Source organism: Carcharodon carcharias, chromosome 12 (genome assembly GCF_017639515.1).
Source record: "Carcharodon carcharias isolate sCarCar2 chromosome 12, sCarCar2.pri, whole genome shotgun sequence".
Classification (NCBI taxonomy): domain Eukaryota; kingdom Metazoa; phylum Chordata; class Chondrichthyes; order Lamniformes; family Lamnidae; genus Carcharodon; species Carcharodon carcharias.
The window spans coordinates 53,842,947-53,860,460 of record NC_054478.1 but is presented as its reverse complement, the minus strand read 5'-3'; the positions used below and the strand labels follow the sequence as shown (position 1 = coordinate 53,860,460).

General features: G+C 39.8%; 1 protein-coding gene across 3 annotated transcripts in view; it reads left to right on the top strand.

Annotated features, from left to right (window-relative positions):
• The window catches only part of ccdc93 (coiled-coil domain containing 93), a 57,694-nt gene extending 40,553 nt beyond the window's left edge, over nucleotides 1–17,141 (top strand). For all 3 annotated transcript variants that reach the window (XM_041201163.1, XM_041201164.1, XM_041201165.1), the window contains 6 exons: nucleotides 5,233–5,341; nucleotides 7,135–7,217; nucleotides 9,142–9,179; nucleotides 10,767–10,851; nucleotides 14,155–14,268; nucleotides 16,839–17,141. In XM_041201163.1, coding sequence (XP_041057097.1) covers nucleotides 5,233–5,341; nucleotides 7,135–7,217; nucleotides 9,142–9,179; nucleotides 10,767–10,851; nucleotides 14,155–14,268; nucleotides 16,839–16,895 — 486 coding nt within the window. In that variant the 3' untranslated portion in view covers nucleotides 16,896–17,141. The remainder of the gene's footprint in view (nucleotides 1–5,232; nucleotides 5,342–7,134; nucleotides 7,218–9,141; nucleotides 9,180–10,766; nucleotides 10,852–14,154; nucleotides 14,269–16,838) is intronic.
• Nucleotides 17,142–17,514: the final 373 nt, after the last annotated feature.

Below are 17,514 nucleotides of genomic sequence, written 5' to 3'. Positions count from 1 at the left end.
AACAACTTTCAAACCCACACCCTGTACCACCGAGAAGAATGAGGATAGGCAGGCAGAAACACCATTCTGTCTTGGAAATATATCAATATTGCTGCATTGCTGAGTAAATATCCTGAAGGTCCCCACCTAACAGATGGGTGTACCTACACCTCACAAACTATAGTTCAAAAAGGTGGCTCACCGTCACATTCTCCAGGTCATCTAGGGATGGGCAATAAATGCTGGCCTAGCCAGAAATCCCCACATCACAAACCAATATACTTTTTTAGTGGTACCTTTTTTAATATTTGAGACTGTACCAATCATAAATGCAAATGAAGTATGCCATTCAGACATTCTTCGCTTATCCATCAAGAAAAACCTAGTTGTTTTCTACTCCTTCAAACCTTCCTCCCCAAAATCACAATATTCAACTGTTGTATTTTCTTCCATTACTCCACCAGAAGTCCATGCCATGTCTTGATTATTGCATGTAATGTGGATTTATCTCCATTTCCCCAATTTGAACCTTTGTTCCCTTGTCTTAATCTCTCAATTTAAACTTGCTAGTGCTGCAAATTTTCCTACACCATTCACTATCTTGTGTAACTCCAATTCCTGCTCATTTGCCTCCTTTCAAGATTAGAAGTCTTCTTCATGGGCTCCTCAAAGAGTCATATTGAAATTGGAAACGTTAATTCTGTTTCTCTCCATGGATGCTACCAAACCTGAGTTTTTCCAGCACTTTCATTTTTATTTGAGAAGCCACGCTTCTCTAGTCTCCGTTCATAATCTGAGCACTTAATGTTAACTTTTTGGCTGTTCTGAGTTTCCAGGTCTTGAATGGCTCTTGTCTTGCCAAAACTTGATACAATACTCTGTGGCTTGATCAGTTTTTTTTCTTATTGAATATCCATGCTATATCCCAAATAAGTATTAAAAATATGAATGGGATAACATTCATAACTCTATTTAAAGAACCCGTATCAGTAACTGGTTAATTTTCATATACATTTGCTTGCATTCATTCATGAAATTAACTGAGAGCCAAAGCAAAATGGTTTGCTGTGGCTTGTTCCTTACTTAATGTGGATTCTTTTAGTTGGTAGCTGCAAGTAACCCTGCTGAAGAACTTGGACAATTTAAAAGAAAGATTTGCATTTATATAGTGCCTCACTACCACAGGATCCTGCAAAGAGCTTTATCGCCAATGAAGTACTATTGACGTGTAGTCATTGCTGTACTGTAGGAAATGTGACAACCAATTTGAGCATGGTATTTTAACCTGGTTTGTATAATTTGGGATTACTGAAATGGCAAGAATCAGGTTAACCATATAGTACTTTCAACTGCAGTGTAGATATTGGTGTCATTAAACAAATCTCCCATCTCTAAGGAAGTATGATACCTATTGCTGTTTGGCATCTCTTTCCCGGGGTACTGTGGACAAGGTCTTTGTGGCTAAACGGATCCAGAAAAATGTCGGGATCAAAATCTGGAATTGTTGTTTGCCGCCTTCGACCTGACCAGAGCATTTGATTCTTTAAATCATGAAGCTCTATAGATCGTCCTCCAACACTTTGGTGCCCATTGAACTTTGTTACCATCCTGAGACTCCTGCATGACAACATGACCGCCACCGTTCTGAGAGGAGGATCTGAAACTGACACCTTTCATATCCGGGCTGAGGTCAGGAAAGGTTGTGTGATCACCCCCACCTTCATAATTTGCCTGATCGTCATTGCCTACCTCATCTGAGATGACCTACCACCTATCAGTATTGTCTGGACGGGAAGCTCTTCAGCCTTGGTTACTTCCAGGCAAAAACAAAACTCACCACCATGGACATCCACTACATTCGGTTAGCGGATGACTGAGTGATGGCTCACTCTGTACAGGGCATGGAAAGGACACTTGATCTCTTTAACACCTCATATCTATAAGAGGCTTGGCCTGTCCTTAAACATCGCCAAGGCGAAGGTCCTTCAACCTTCCCCGGGCCAGTTGAGCATCCCCCGTGCTATCCATGTAGATGGGGTGACTCTGAACTATATGTAGCACTTCGCTTATCTCGGCAGCCACTCTCCCAAGGGACAACCATTGATGAGGAAGTCCAACACTGAGTCAACTGTTGTGAGCGCTGCCTCCTTCAAGCTGCGCCAATGTATCTTTGACTACAGGGACCTTTGCAGGTCACCAAATGTTCTGGTTTATAAGGCCAATGTGTTGACCACCCTGCTCGACTGCAGCAAAACATGGACTGTCTACCAACTCCACATTAAAATCCTTGAAAGTTTCCATCAGCAGTCCGTGCATCGAATCCTGGGGATCAAATGGCAGGACTGCCAGAATAGCGCAGGCGTCCTCCATGAAGTTGTGTCTACCAGTATTGAAGCCCTGCTGCTGCAGAACCAACTCCGATGGACAGCCCATTCCATCCGGATGCCCAAAAACTACCTCGCTCGACAGGATTCTCTTCTTGCAGCACTCCATTGGCCAACGCTCAAAGGGCAGCCAAAGGGAAAGCTATAATGATATGCTCAAGGTCGCCCTAAAGCACGGAGGCATTAACTCCACTGACTGGGAAGAGACTGCTACCGATCACTCGCCATGGCACCACTTGGTCCATCAAGGCGCAAGCCACTTCAAGGCTCAGCGACTTGACAGTGAGGCAGAATGGCGGAGGCAGAGGAAGGAGGAGGAAACCAACCCGGGGCTACAATTTGCACTCCCCTGCTCAACAATGTGCTCCCACTGCGGAAGAACATGTGGAGCTAGAATTGGGCTCCTCAGTCATCTAAAGTCTCACCGAGCCTGATGGACATCATCCTCAATTCTGAGAGACTGCCACCAACATGTTAAATAAATCTGCAAAGCAGTATAACACCTACCGTTATTTTGCATTTCTTTTGAACTACCCTCATCAGTGAAGCACATCATGGGCATGTAATCAATTGAAGATCGAGGAAATTGATCTAAAAGTGCACCAACTGAGAAATCGTACTTTCCAAATGCCCAGCAAGACCCATGCTAATGACTTTTGTGCCTAGATGCTGTTTATGGCATTGCTTGTTTGCAGAGTAGTTTTGTGGATGATACATCAAAAATAGCTGTCCCCCATGGAGCTGGTAGTTCATTTAAAAAATATATCTGCCCCTTAAATTATGGTATTTGCTCTTAATTCCTGTATTGGCACCACTTTGTACCATAATTTCTCTTTCCCCCTCCCATCAAAAAATTTCACCTTGTATAAACTAATCCAGCACATTCTGTCGCTATAAAAGTTGTTGCTGTATCTTAAAAGACCTATGGCCGTAACTTCCTTGATGTGGCAATTGGCGTTGGATTGCCACTCCGTGCCCACTTACCTACACCACATTTCTTCCATGCGCACTTTGCCCGACCTTCTGACTCAGGCCAGAAGAAATTCGGGAGCGCAGCTGTCTCCGAGGTTCGGCATCAGAGTCCAGCATGGATTGAAGGAGGACATGTTCCATTTTCCATGGCACTAGCTACTGTAAAGCAGGTAAGTTTAAAGGTCTGATTGAAATTGACCAGCCAGGGAGAAGGTAAGTGGATAAGATTAGTGGTGTCAGGGGGTGGGGGTTTGCTCAGTCATCTACCGGGCAGTGGGTTGGTGAGTCAGACATCGGGGGGTGGTTGTCAGAGGACAGGATATGGGTGGTTACAGGCGAGTCAGGGAGGTGGGGTTCGGGTCCAGAGTGGGGATCCGGCTGAATTGGTTGGTGGGGTTGGGCCTGTTGGGGGGGTGGGGGGGGGGGGGTGGTGGGTGGTGGGGTTGGGTCGGGTCTCCTGGGTGGGGCATCAAGTCGGACCTGTATGTGGGAGGGGTGACAAGTTCAGTGCAGGTGGGGGGGAATCCCATGGTGGGGTCAGGGAATACCGTGGAAGGGGTGGCTGAGTGTCCTAGGGAATTTGGCGGGGGGTGGTGAAGGTGGACAGAGTCCCATGGGAGGGTCAGACTGGGTCTCTTCAATAGTTACTCACGTTAGAAGCGTTTTTAATCTTCTAACTTTTTCTGAGTGACTACTGGTATAACACAGACAGAACCATCCGAAGTTTGCAATTTAAATCGGATTTTCGTATGGTTCACAGTGCAGGGCAATTGCCTAGAGGACGTTTGCACTCCTGGGAGATTGCCATGCAAATGCTTACCTGTGAAATTCCGAGAGAGATGCGTCCGTGCGTCTTTGGGGTACACCCCCCACCCCCAAATCTGACGCTGGGGAGCCTGGAAAATAACAGATCTTCCCCTCCTATAGATATTATTTGGCTCATTATTTCATGTCTAGCAAGAAAGTTTCTCCACTGCATCCTTGATTGATAATTGACCAATTTTCTGTCATCCCAAGGCATGTCGTATATAATTATATTCTTAGTTTCCCTGTCAAATGGTCAATGCTAACAATCTCTTTAACAATACACTTTTTATTATTCAGTAATAGGTTAAAGGTTCACTATATCATACATGTGATGATTAAAGTCATTCTTTCATTTCCAACATATCCATTTCCAAGCAAGAAAAAGTACATTATAAGGGAGTCAAAAAAACATGGATTTTGAATTGTCTCAAATATTTGTGTTTCATATACAGTGTCACTTTGTAATGCAGTGATCAGCATTCTGTAAATACAACACCTATCGTTACACATAACATGATCCCAGAAAAAGCAATAAGATGAATGATGATGGTTAAGGAAGACAGCACAAAACAAGCTCCTGATACAAAAGCAAAATACTGCTAGTGCTGGAAGTCTAAAAAATTGAAAATGCTGGAAGAACTAAGCAGGTCGGGCAGCATCTTTGGGGAGAGAAACAGTTTCCACAAAGTTCTGGTGAAAGATCATTGACCTTTAAAAGTTAACTCTGTCTCCACAGTTGCTGCCAGACCTGAGTATTTCCAACATTTTCTGTTTTCATTTCATTTCAGATTTCTAGAACTACCAGTATTTTGCTTTTCTAATACTAATATTAAACTTGAATATCTAGAAGTTTGACTTCCAAGTGGGGAGTCCAAATTATTGAATCCAAAGGATTCTGGATATACGTTCTAAGAATTCATTAAAGCAGATTGATTGCATTTTAATTTTTCATTGTTTGAAATTGATCTATCGATCATTGCAGGTACGAAACTACTGATTTGAACTATACGCTTAATGGGCAGAAGTGTTTGGAGTTGCTGTATAGGCTATCTAGTTCTGATATTTTGCAAATACATTTGTTTCCTTTCAGGCTCGACGAAATAGAGAAATTGCTGTTTTGCAACGAAAAATTGATGAAGTACCAAGCAGGGCAGAATTGACCCAATATCAGAAACGATTTGTTGAGCTCTACAATCAAGGTGTGTATTTAATCTAGCACATTTTTAACCTTTTTAGAATAATGTGCATTCTTTCCTGGACCTGTCCTTGAAGTCCATTAATGGACATACATATATGACCACTAGCTTTTCTAAGAGAAGTACTTGCCTATATGAGCATAGGAATTAGGAGCAGGAGGAGGCTATTCGGCCTCTTAAGTCTGCTATGCCATTCAATAAGATCATGGCTGATGTGATTGTGGCCTCGATGCCACTATCCTGCCCCCAAACACTTTGATTCTCTTGTTAGTCAAAAATCTATCTACTTCTGCCTTAAAAATATTTAATGACCCTACCTCAACCATTCTGGGGAAGAGTGTTCCTCAGACTCAGGAAATTTCTTCTCGTTTCTATCATAAATTGGAGACCTTTGTCCTTAAACTGTGTCCCCTAGTTTGGCCTGTTCCAGAAGGGAGAATATCTTTTCAGCATCCATTCTCTCAAGTGCCCTCAGGATCTCTTGTCATTCAATAAGATCACCTTTTTTCTAAACACCAATGGATACAGGCCCAACCTGTCCAACCGTTCCTCCCAAAGGTAACCCTTCATCCCAGGAACCAGTCATTTTTTTTTAATTAGTTTTTTAAATTTTTTGCACATCAATGGTTTTTTTTTAAATGTTTGCATTAACTTGCATTTTATGTTATGTGCAGAGAGATGCCTTGGCAAACTTTGCATGAGTGCTCATAGAAATGGAAATGATTGTAAATATTTTTTTCAAGTCCCAATTTTGTTGATAATGGCTTCAAAAATCAAACTCCAGCGCACTAACTTTGAATCCAGCTGGACAAAGCAGAGGGATGAGTAGCTGAGATGCAAACAGATCAGAAACCTGCAAGAGGGAGGCAAGACCAGAACACTTGGGTATATCATTGGGGAATGTTTCAAAGAGAGATCTTGAGGAAGTGTAACATATGGTATGGCAAATGGAAGTGGAATAGGGAAAGACTATAGAGGAAGATGTTCAAGAAAAATGGAGTCTGTGTTTGAAGACTGCCAAGGAGTCCAGGAATAGTGAACTTATACTTAGAGTCACGGAAGAATATTGTTCAATTTTACACATGTGGTATTTGTGCTATACAGAAGGCAAACACTTGATTTGGAGGGCTTAAAATAAAAAGGGAGATGGGAGCAAAACTTTGCAAAACTTGAGAAAGAAAGAAACGGTTGAAGTTTAGGTGGTATTGGAGAAGATGGGGGGAGGGGACATTGAAAGCATGTAAACTTTTGAAAGCAATGGAGCAAAGCGGACTGATGTGTTGGAGGGTTGTTATGGAACAGGTGTCTGAGGATGATTTGAGAAAGTATGTTTAGTCAGAAATTAGAGTGGTAGGAGGGAGGCACGAAAGAGTTAAGGGAATAGTAGGTTTTATGGAATAAATGAGTTTCGATGGGGACAGAAGGAGATTGGGACTACAAGGAGATAGGAATTTTTTTTTAAAAATACCTCAACCTAAGAAAAAAATTGAACCAAACTGCTTTTTCAGAAATTCAGTTGGGTTTGTTTCAAATGGTTTAGGTAAATTAATGTTGTATTTTTGTAGTACTGTTGTAGCATTGAATTGTCCCCTAACTCTTGCCTATATAGCATCCATTTTTTCAACGTTGCTTCACTTTTCTAAAAACTATAGAAAGCACATTTCTGTAAGATTTTAAAAGAACCCCACTTGTAGATTACTTTTAATAGAAAATGCATTTAAGACTTCATCTGAAGTGTAGGTTTTCACTCAATTAGCCTTGAAAGCTACTGCTAATGTCAATATGTTCTGTTACAGTTGCAGCAACTCACAAGGAAACAAAACAGTTCTTCACACTCTATAATACACTTGATGATAAAAAAGTGTACTTGGAAAAGGAGGTAAGGAAGTCAAAACCAACTTTTTGCTTTATATGTTAGCTTACTGTTTAACACTTGAAATAATTGTAGCAAATAGGCTCATCCAAAGCTACTTCAAAGTTTCTACATTCTATCTAAAAATTCTTTAAAAGCTGCAAATGCTACACATTGGCATGTGTTTAAAAAAATGATAAATGCTCAGATCATCAGTCAGAAATCTGTAAAAGGACATTATTGATGTTTTTCAAATTTGTGCCATTCAGAACTGAGAAAGCAAAACAGGCATTTTGGTTAGTTTGGACAGCTGGGGAGCTGTGATTTGCACCATTCTAATCGGCACCCCATTCACCACCTTAAACATTCACCCCTTCCACTGCCAGAGCACAGTCGGAACAGTGTACCATTTACAAGATGCCATGCAGCAATTTGTCGAGGCTTCTTCAAAAGCACCTTCCAAACCTCCAACCTCTAATACCTAGGAGAACAAGGGTAACGTGTGCACAGCAGACACCACTACCTGCAAATTTCCTTCCAAATCACACACCATCCTAGCTTGGAAATATATTGCTGTTCCTTCACTATTGTTGTACCAGAAACCTGGAGCTCCGTCCCTTAACAGCACTGTAGGTTTACCTACACCAAATGGACTTAGTGGTTCAAGAAGATGGCTCAGCGCCATATCCTTAAGGACATTTAGGGATGGGCAATAAATTCTGGTCTTGCCAGTGATGTCCACACTCCATATATGAATTTTAAAAAAGTTGCACAAATTGCCAGATAAAGGTTACACGTGCAGAAGACACCAAATATTACCTGATATGTGTACAGGCATGTACAGAAATTTCTATCTTAGCCACATAGACTGTTATCACTATGATAGAAAGGGGGATGAAGAAAGAAGGGAAACAAATAGCCTGGGGCATTTGCACACCTTTTGGGGAGTTGCAGAGCATCTTGGACACTTGGCAATGGTGCAATGCCCAGGGGAAACCAAAGTCATGAAAAGGGAAAAGTTAGGTTTTTTTTCTACAAAGGTGAAATCTTCCATGCTACATTTGATGAAGGAAGTTGGGAACAGGTTGCCTGTTGACAAGGCAGGCAATTTTTAAAAAAAGATTCAAATTAACTGAGCAATACAATGCATAATCATATGTGTCCGTTTCCCCACACCATCCAATTTTCACTTATCACCTGAAATACTATTAAACTTCGATTTTGCAAGTTCTGCTGCGAACTGGTTATGTCAACTTAACCTGGCAATGAATTTTGGCAAACTACTTGACTATGCTAGCTATCACAGCTGAGTCCATTCCTGTCCTTATTCAGCATCCAATAATGGATGCTTTCCAGAAATTCGGGCTGATTTTTTAAAAAAAATCTCCCTCTGATCCAGTAGTGTTAAGCTTAGTTTAGTTCTGAACTGATGTCTTTCCAAGAACAGACATCAATGCTAAGATGTTCTGAGCTTTGCTCAGAACCACACAAGTGATTCATTTACCCACTAAGCCACTTGAAACTCTCCTAATAGCTTAACATTCCAATATATTTATAGCCTATTGAAATTGTTTAAACAGTTACCACAAGTGCAAATGCATACTTTCAAAATACAAAAATACTGAAGTGAACATATATTTATTAAAGGAATGTTGGCAAGTTTGCATCAATGCAATGTGGTCTGTTTTTTTTTTCACAACATCTGCAGATCTGCGAACAGTCCGAAACACTTAACCGATAAGCTCCCATAAGATCAAAGCATCCTTTGCTTTTTTTCCCCTGAGGGTTTTGGATATACCTATGTTTTGACTTTTATGTATAAGCTTATTTATTTATTGCAAGATATAAAGTTGTGTCCATTAAGGACTAAAACTTCAGTAGAACTGTAAGTACTACACAAATATTATATTGATGCTTGTCTGAAGAACTGATCCAACTTTCCTTTTGCCAGGTTAACTTGTTGAATTCAATTCATGATAACTTTCAACAGTAAGTACCATTAATAAAGACAGGGTTAGCCACACTGTTTTGTACCTTTGCTGAGGTTATAAATTTAATTTGTTAATCATGTTCCATACTTTGGCAATGTCTTTTTGTCTGGGTCAACAGGCTTGCTTGCACTGTATGCTTCCTGGATACCCACCATATGCAAGCTTTAAGGAAATTTGTTCCAAAAACAGCACTAAACCTTTTAAACTTTGCCTATGTTACTTTGCCTTGATTTAGTGAAATAATTTTACGGTTCTCTGACATCTTGCAATTGTTTATCCTTAGTTAATGCCCTCACTATGCATTATCATAATTTAATGCCAAGTCCCATAAGATCATCAAAATAATGAAGTTCTCAGTGCATGATTAGTGCAAGTGTATTTTTCTAATTTGACATTAAAACTTTGAATCAAAGGGATTCAATTGGATCATCCAATCAATCAATGTAATAAATTAATCCCCTTTGACTTATGGTTCTGAGTGAGGCATTTTTGCTATGTTTCTCAACAATGGTTTAGGCACAATTGCTCGTTTGAATAATTGCAAGAAATTAGACTTGCAAACCTGGCCATGCAAGTGCTATACAATCGCCTCCCTTAATTTCCATAGCGTGTAGATACTTTACTTTGTGCCACTCCTAATCCCTTTCTTTGGTCCATTACTATCATTATATTTGCTTTCATGTGTGGTGGAAAGGATGGGAAGGAAGTTTTGGCTGCATTCTTAATCATTGTTACTCAACTTTTTCTTCCCCTCTTCAAATCTAAAATTCTTCCTTAACATAGATCAGAAATATTCCGAAGGTAGAATACTACATAATTATAGAATGTACCATAAGATCATAAATAGAAGCAGGAGTAGGCCATTTGGCCCCTGGAGCCTGCTCTGCTATTTAATAGGATCATGGCTGTTTTGATTTTAGCCTTAACTCCACTTTCCTAACTGAATTCCCAACCCCCAATAACACTAGACTCCTTTGGTGATCAAAAATCTGTCTAATTCAGCCTTGAATATACCCAATGACTCAGCCTCCACTACTTTCTGGAGAGGAAGAGGATTCCAAAGAATAACGACCCTCTAAGAGAAGAAATTGCTGCTCCTCTGTCTTAAATTGGAGACCTCTTATTTTTAAGCTATTCCCCCCCAGTTCCAGACTCTCTCAGAAGGAGAAACATCCATCCAGGCATCCACACTGTCAAGTCTCCTCAGAATCTTGCATGTTTCAATAATTCTACTGTCATTTTTCTAAACTTCAATGAGAATAGGTTGAACCAGCTTGACCTTTCTCCATAAGACAACCATGATTTGGAGAAGCTGAAGGATAGTGTCCTTTGAGTTTGGTGGTTAGTATTCCCAATGCAGGAAGATGGTAGTGTCACATGACATTTGTGCATTTTCTTTGGATGTACAAATATGGAGAATAATACATTTAAAGAAGTTTGAATAAGAATAAAGCTTACTTTCCAGCTGACTGCAAAGAATTATGTTAGCCTGCAATAAAATATTAAACATCATCTGTGATCTGATTTGTTTCTATCTTGCACTGCACAATGTTTTCATAAACTTCCATTTTGAAATATTTTTCAGGGCAATGGCTGCCACTGCTGCTCGAGATCAGTTCTTGCGCCAGATGGAACAGATTGTGGAAGGTATTAAGCAGAATCGCATGAAGGTAATCTAGTTACTTTCAGACATTCCGTTTGGCAGAATTATGATATGAAATATTGGAATGTTCATTTAGAAAAATGCATTTTAAGATGGAACAAAGATTAACCCAAGCCATTTAGAGTAGGGTAAAGGTACAATTGAAAAAGATTTTAAGAATGTTAAATGTAGCGATGGAGGAAACGAAAAATTCAAGTGCAGTGCATAGCAATTGTACATTTTTTAAAATTAAGATTAATACTTCATATAAATGGAACATCTGGAACTGAACAGGGCATCTGAACCAAAGGAGATGCATTCTTTGAATGTTTAAGGAGTCAATCAGTCATTGCAGTGCAGAAGGATGCCATTTGGCTCAGTGAGTCCTTGCCAGCTCTCTGTAACGCAATCCAATCAGTCCCATTCCCCTGCAGTAGACCTGTTTATTTCCTTCAAGTTCCCAACTAATTTCCTTTTTGAAATTATTAATTATGTCTGCTACCATCACCTTCATTGGCAGTGGGTTCCAGGTCATTGCCACTCGCTGCATTCAAGAAGTATTCCTCAGTTTCCCGCTGCATCTCTTGCCCAAAATTTTAAATCTGTGTTGCTTTAGTTCTTGTACCATCAACTATTGGAACAGCATATCTTTGTCTTCCTTATCTAAACCTGTCATAATGTTGTACAGCTCTGTCAAATCTGCCCACGATCTCCTTTGCTCCAAGGAGAACAGCCCTAGTTTCTCCAGCCTAATCTTGTAGCTAAAATCCCTCATCCCTAGAACTATTCTGGTAAATCTCCTCTACGTCTTCTCAAGTTCCCTCACATCCTTCCTAAAGTCGGGAAGTGATGTAATACTCTACTTTTGGCCTAGCCAGTGCTTTATAAAGATTCTGCATAACTTCCCAGCTTTGTACTCAATTCTCCTACTAACGAAGTCAAAATCCCATATGCTTGCTATCTTTCAATATGCCCTGTGCCTTAAAATATCTATGCACATGGACCCCCCGTCCTTCTGTGCCTGTTAACTGTAGAACTGTGCTTTTTACTTTATATTGCTTCTCCCTATCTCTTCTGTCATAATGCATCACTTCACACTTTTAAATTCCATCTGTCACATGTCTGCACAATCTGCTAGCCATCTATATCCTGTTTCAATTGATTGATTTCATCCCCGCTGTTTGCCACATCTCCAAGTTTGGTATCATTGGCAAATTTTGAAATTTTACTGTGTTCCAATATCCAAGTCATTTATGCATATCAAAAAAAAGTTTTCCTAGCATTGCACCGTAAGGAACTCCACTGTCTACCCGCCTCCAGTCTGAAAAATAACCATTAACTACGACTCTCTCTGATTTCTGTCCTTAAGCCAATCTTTTGTCCATGCTCAATGAACCTCAATTGTGTTAACTAGCCTTTCATGTGGTACTTTGTCAAATGCTTTCTTAAAACCCATCTAAGACAACATCATTGCTTTCCCTTCGTCAACCTTTGTTGATTTATCAAAAAATTAAATTAGTCAAGCACGATCTGCCTTTTACAAATTCAGACTGGCTCTCCTGAATTAACTCTAACCTCTCCATGTCTGTTGATTTTTTTTTCCCCTCTGGCTATTATTTCTAAAACCTCACTCACAACTGATGCTAAGCTGGCCAGCCTGTAGCTGCTAGGAATATCCTTGCATTAGTTCTTGAAAAATGGTATCACATTTGCTATACTACAATCCTCTGGCACCTTCCCTGTATCTAGGGAAGATTGAAACATTATAGCAAGCCCTTCTGCTATCCACTCTAAGTATAACCAGCCTTTCCAGAACATCCAGCCTCAGTTTTCACCCCATCTATTACCTTTACCAGCATTATTTCTACCAATTGTTTTGTCAGCATCCTCTTCCATACTAATACCAATACAAAGTATTCTAGCCTTGCCCTGCACTCCTAAGCATATATCACCCTCTTTATCCCTAATAGACTCCTCCAGCCTCCTACTACCTGTTCATTATTTACATTAGGTGACCTAGCTGAGGGGTAAATTACTGGGGTCATAGGTTTAAGGTGATTGGTAGAAGTATTAGAGGGAGAGAACTTTTTACCCAGGGGGTGTGCACCTGAAGTGCCGTAACCTGCAAGACTATGGACCAAATGCTGGAAGGTTTCATTATTTCTCTCTCCTTTTTGGCTGGTGCAGACAGGGTGGGCTGAATGGCCTCTTTTTGCACTGTAACTTTGTGGTTCTATGCTGAAAGAAGATTTTTGGGTTCCTTTTTATGTTAATTGCAATTCTATTCTCATTCTCTCTTTGCCAGTTTTATTTTCCTCATCAGATCCCCTCTCAACTTAATGTATTTGGCCTGGTTCTCTCTCTCTGACATGCATCATGCACCCTTGTTTTTGTTTCAGTATCTCTATTCTCCCTCGTCATCCAAGGAGCCTTGGCTTTGGTTCCTGTTACCTTTTTTCCCTTGTTGGAATGTACCTAGCCTGTAGCTGAAACATCTCCTTTAACATCACCCATTGTTCATTTAAAACCTTTCCTGTCAATCTTTGATTCCATTTTATCCTGGCTAGATCCCCTCTCATTTGATTGAAGGTGAGCCTCTTCCAATTTAGGAGTTCTGCTTTAGATTGTTCTTCTCCCATTACTAATCTAAACTTTGATATGATGATCACTCAAGTGATCACAGACACTTAGTTGGTTTGGCCCACCTCATTCCCCAGCACCAGATTCAGTAATGCCTCCTTCCTACTTGGACAGAGAGCACACTGGTCATGGAAGTTCTTCGAATACGTTTCAGAAACAGTAGCATGTGGAACTAATTTTTTCCAAAATTCTATAAATTACTTGTTTGTTTTTGAGAACTTGAAAATAGATCGTGGAAAGGAAGAAAGCTGACATTTGTGTGTTTTATTATCAATGCCACAAAGTGCTTCACCAATTAATTACTTTGTGAAATGCTTTCACTGTTGCTTTGTAATTTAATCAGACAACCAGTTTGCCTATGGCAAGATCCCATTGGTGAAGCTAGTTGAGGCGCAGATATTGGCCAGGTCACTGGAAAAATGCATTGCTCTCCAAATGGTATACAATCTTTATCCACTGAACACAAACTAGACTTACAATTTAACATCTTACCCAAAAATGCAGCACCTCCAATGATCAAGAACTGTAAGGCAGGATGTTGGTTACATTCAGCATCCATGTTTAATTGATTCGTTTGCAGTCGTAAATATAGTATAGTTCTCATTACAAGTTAATTGCTGGTGATTTTAAAATTCTTTACTGTTTAATTTTTTTTGTCCTCTTTCCTGCATTTCCACCCTCCCAATCCAAGTTGGAGAAGAAAAAGCAAGAAAACAAAATGAGACGTGATCAGTTGAATGATGAGTACCTTGAACTGCTGGAGAAACAACGTCTTTACTTCAAAACTGTCAAAGATTTTAAAGAGGTAATGTATTTTTTCACCTTGTGTAATAAGGAGATTTGTAGGGATAATATTTGTCGTTTGTAGTTTTGAGTGGCATCCTTTGAGAATTTGGGAAGAAAGGACAAATGAGGTTGGGGTAATGGAATGTTTTTAGCATACTTCAAACTATTTAGTATAAATCCTCAAATAGCATTTTGGTGCACTGCTTTGAAGTAGACATGGTTCAGTGCCCAAGAGTTATTGTATGGTAAAATAGTGAATGCTGTTGTACCCCACCTGGAAGCGACATTGAGAAGAAAAACCAAAGCACTCAGTTGAATAATTTTGGCAAATGTCTACGCAGATTGCTTCACTTGTGGGTGAATGGCCAAAGGAACAAGAGGAATATAGCATGGAAAAGAAATATATCTAAGCCTTTGTCAAATTTTGTGATAATGCTGTAATGTTTATTTGCATAGTTAATATGATTAAAGGGAACAATTTCAGTAATTACATGAAACAAGGAGAATGACTTAATTTAAAAGCACAAAGACCACTGTCATAGCATTCAACACTGATCAAAATTGTCTATTCCTAGTGCATTTGCTTCTTTCTTTGTCATTTTCTGTTTTTTGCTTTCTACTTGCATTTAATATTTCTCACTTTCCTTTCATTTAAACTTGTTTCCTGTAGCTTTCTCTCTGCCATTTCTTCCCCATGCCTCTTTTTCTCTCACTGGAAAGGAGGTGTTCTTCATCACCAGGTGTGGGCTGGATGTAAACTGGTATAGTGAGCTGGGATGGAGAGCAGGCTCCAGGTCTGAGGAAGAGAAAGCAGGGTGGCTGGAACATGGGGCACAAACATGGGAGGTATATGGGAAAGTAGAGCTTGGATGCAGTCCGATGGCTTGCCTAGGAGCAAGGGGTTTGATTTGTAGTAATTTTAAAAGCCAGTAGTGAATGTGTGTTTAGCACAGGCCAATTTGATCTACAGGTTACAATGGTCAGTCAAATTAATCAAATGATCTAAATATAAGTAAATTGCCCAATTAATCAAATTGGAAATGAGTGACTTAAACATCACATTACAGGTGTCTTAAATATATTGTCACCAAGAACAAAAATGTGATTGAGGTAGAAAACAATGTAGAGAATTTAATACCATTTAAAAGGTTCTCCAGTATTTATACACCTCCTACCCACCTTCAGATTCAGATGGGACTGGGGAGGCTAGCTGTATAATTTGACCATCAAAGTTGAGTAGGGCTGATCCAGTAACTGGAAGAGAAGTCATGTGGAGCCTGAACAGAAACACTCAATTTGGGTCTTGGTGAGAGAAAATTAAATCCGAGGACTAAGGGATTGAAGGCTGTGTAGATGATTGAAGGTTGCTTGTTGCTGTTTGCTGCTGATTGTGCAATGCTCAGCACCATTCACGATGATTCCTATACTGAAGCAGTCCATGTCCAAATGCAGCAAGGCCTGGACAATATCCAGGCTTGGGCTGACAAGTGGCAAGTAACTTTTACACCACACAATTGCCAGGCAATGACCATTTCCGACAAGAGAGAATCTAACCACTGCCCCTTTTATATTCAATGGCATTACTATCGCTGAATCCCTATCAATACCCTGTGGGTTACCATTGACCAGAAACTGAATTGGACTAGTCATATAAATACTGTGGCTACAAGAGCAATTCAAAGGCTAGAAATTCTGCAGCGAGTAACTCACCACCTGATTCTCCACCATCTATAAGGCACAAGTCAGGAGTGTGATGGAATATTCTCCACTTGCTTGGGTGGGTGCAACTCCAACAACACTCAAGAAGCTTGACACCATTCAGGACAAAGCAGCCCGCTTGATTGGCACCCCATCCACATACATTCATCCTCCACCACTGACTGACAGTGGCAGCAGTGTGTACCATCTACAAGATGTACTGCAGAAACTCACCAAGGCTCCTTAGGCAGCACCTTCCAAACCCACAACCACTACCATCTAGAAGGAAAAGGCAGCAGACAAATGGGAACACCACCTAGAAGTTCCCCACCAAGCTGCTCACTATCCTGACTTGGATATATGTCGCCATTCTTTCATTGTTGATGGGTTAAAACCCTGGAACTTCATTCCTAACAGTACCATGGGTGTACCTACACCACAAGGACTGCAACGGTTCAAGAAGGCAGTTCACCACAACCTTCAAGGGCAATTATGGATGGGCAATAAATGCTGGCCTAGCCAGCGACACCCACATCCCATAAATAAATAAATCCAAAAAAAATGAATAAAAGACTTTGGATGGTTAGTGTGATGCGGGGAGGTATCGAGAAAATAAGTTAACTTTTTTAACAAGCTGGTCTGTGTTAATACTAACTACCACAGTTTTCTAATTGGTGCTAAAAGCATATCACAATAATATAATCTTGCAGAAGACTCTTGGCAATTAGTGTAAATCATGGTAGTTTCTGATTTTTAAATCAATTTCGGATAATTACTTTTTTAAGCTGTCAAGAAGTTCTGTAAATATAAAATTAAGTACTTTTTATAAATAATTGTCTTCTCCACGGGAGAGAGCCTCTTTTTTAATGTTTAATTTGTTCTAATCTGCAGGAGTGTCGTGAAAATGAAGTGTTGTTGACCAACTTGAAAGCCAAAGGGGCTTCCTGAATGAATTTACCAGGAAGATAGTGGACTTGCTGTGTTCATCTAGTTGATGGCCTGAATTTATTATTTAATTACTAAGGAATAGGAGTTGGAACTGAATGCATTCCATACCTTATTTTTGTTTGTGTAATTTACTCAAATGAGAAGTTAACATATTTGTATATCAATTACACAATAAGATGATCTGAGCAAATTAGTTGTATTATTGTTGCATAAAGGTCTGTTGTAAAATAAATTGATTACAAAATATCCTTTCTGAACTTAAGCAAATTACAGCATTCTTGACAACTACAACTGAATTGACATTGGCAGGTCATCTGTCAAAGGATGCATTATATGACAGGGACAGTTTTTAAAAAAAGTTTTGCTGCCAAAATGCTGGTGTTGCTTTAGAGCTGCAAAGTCTAATTGGGTGATTTCACCTAAAGATTAATTACTAGTGTGGCTCCAGTGTTTTTTTTGTTCCTGGAATGTTTCTGTACACTGCCTTTATTGTGATACAGAATTTTGCACTTGGTAACCTGGCATGTCTGAAATGTCACAAATGGGAAATGTGTCCATATGTAAAGTTTTATAAAGACATTATCAAGCTTGACTTTTTTTGAGAGATCATGAACAAAAG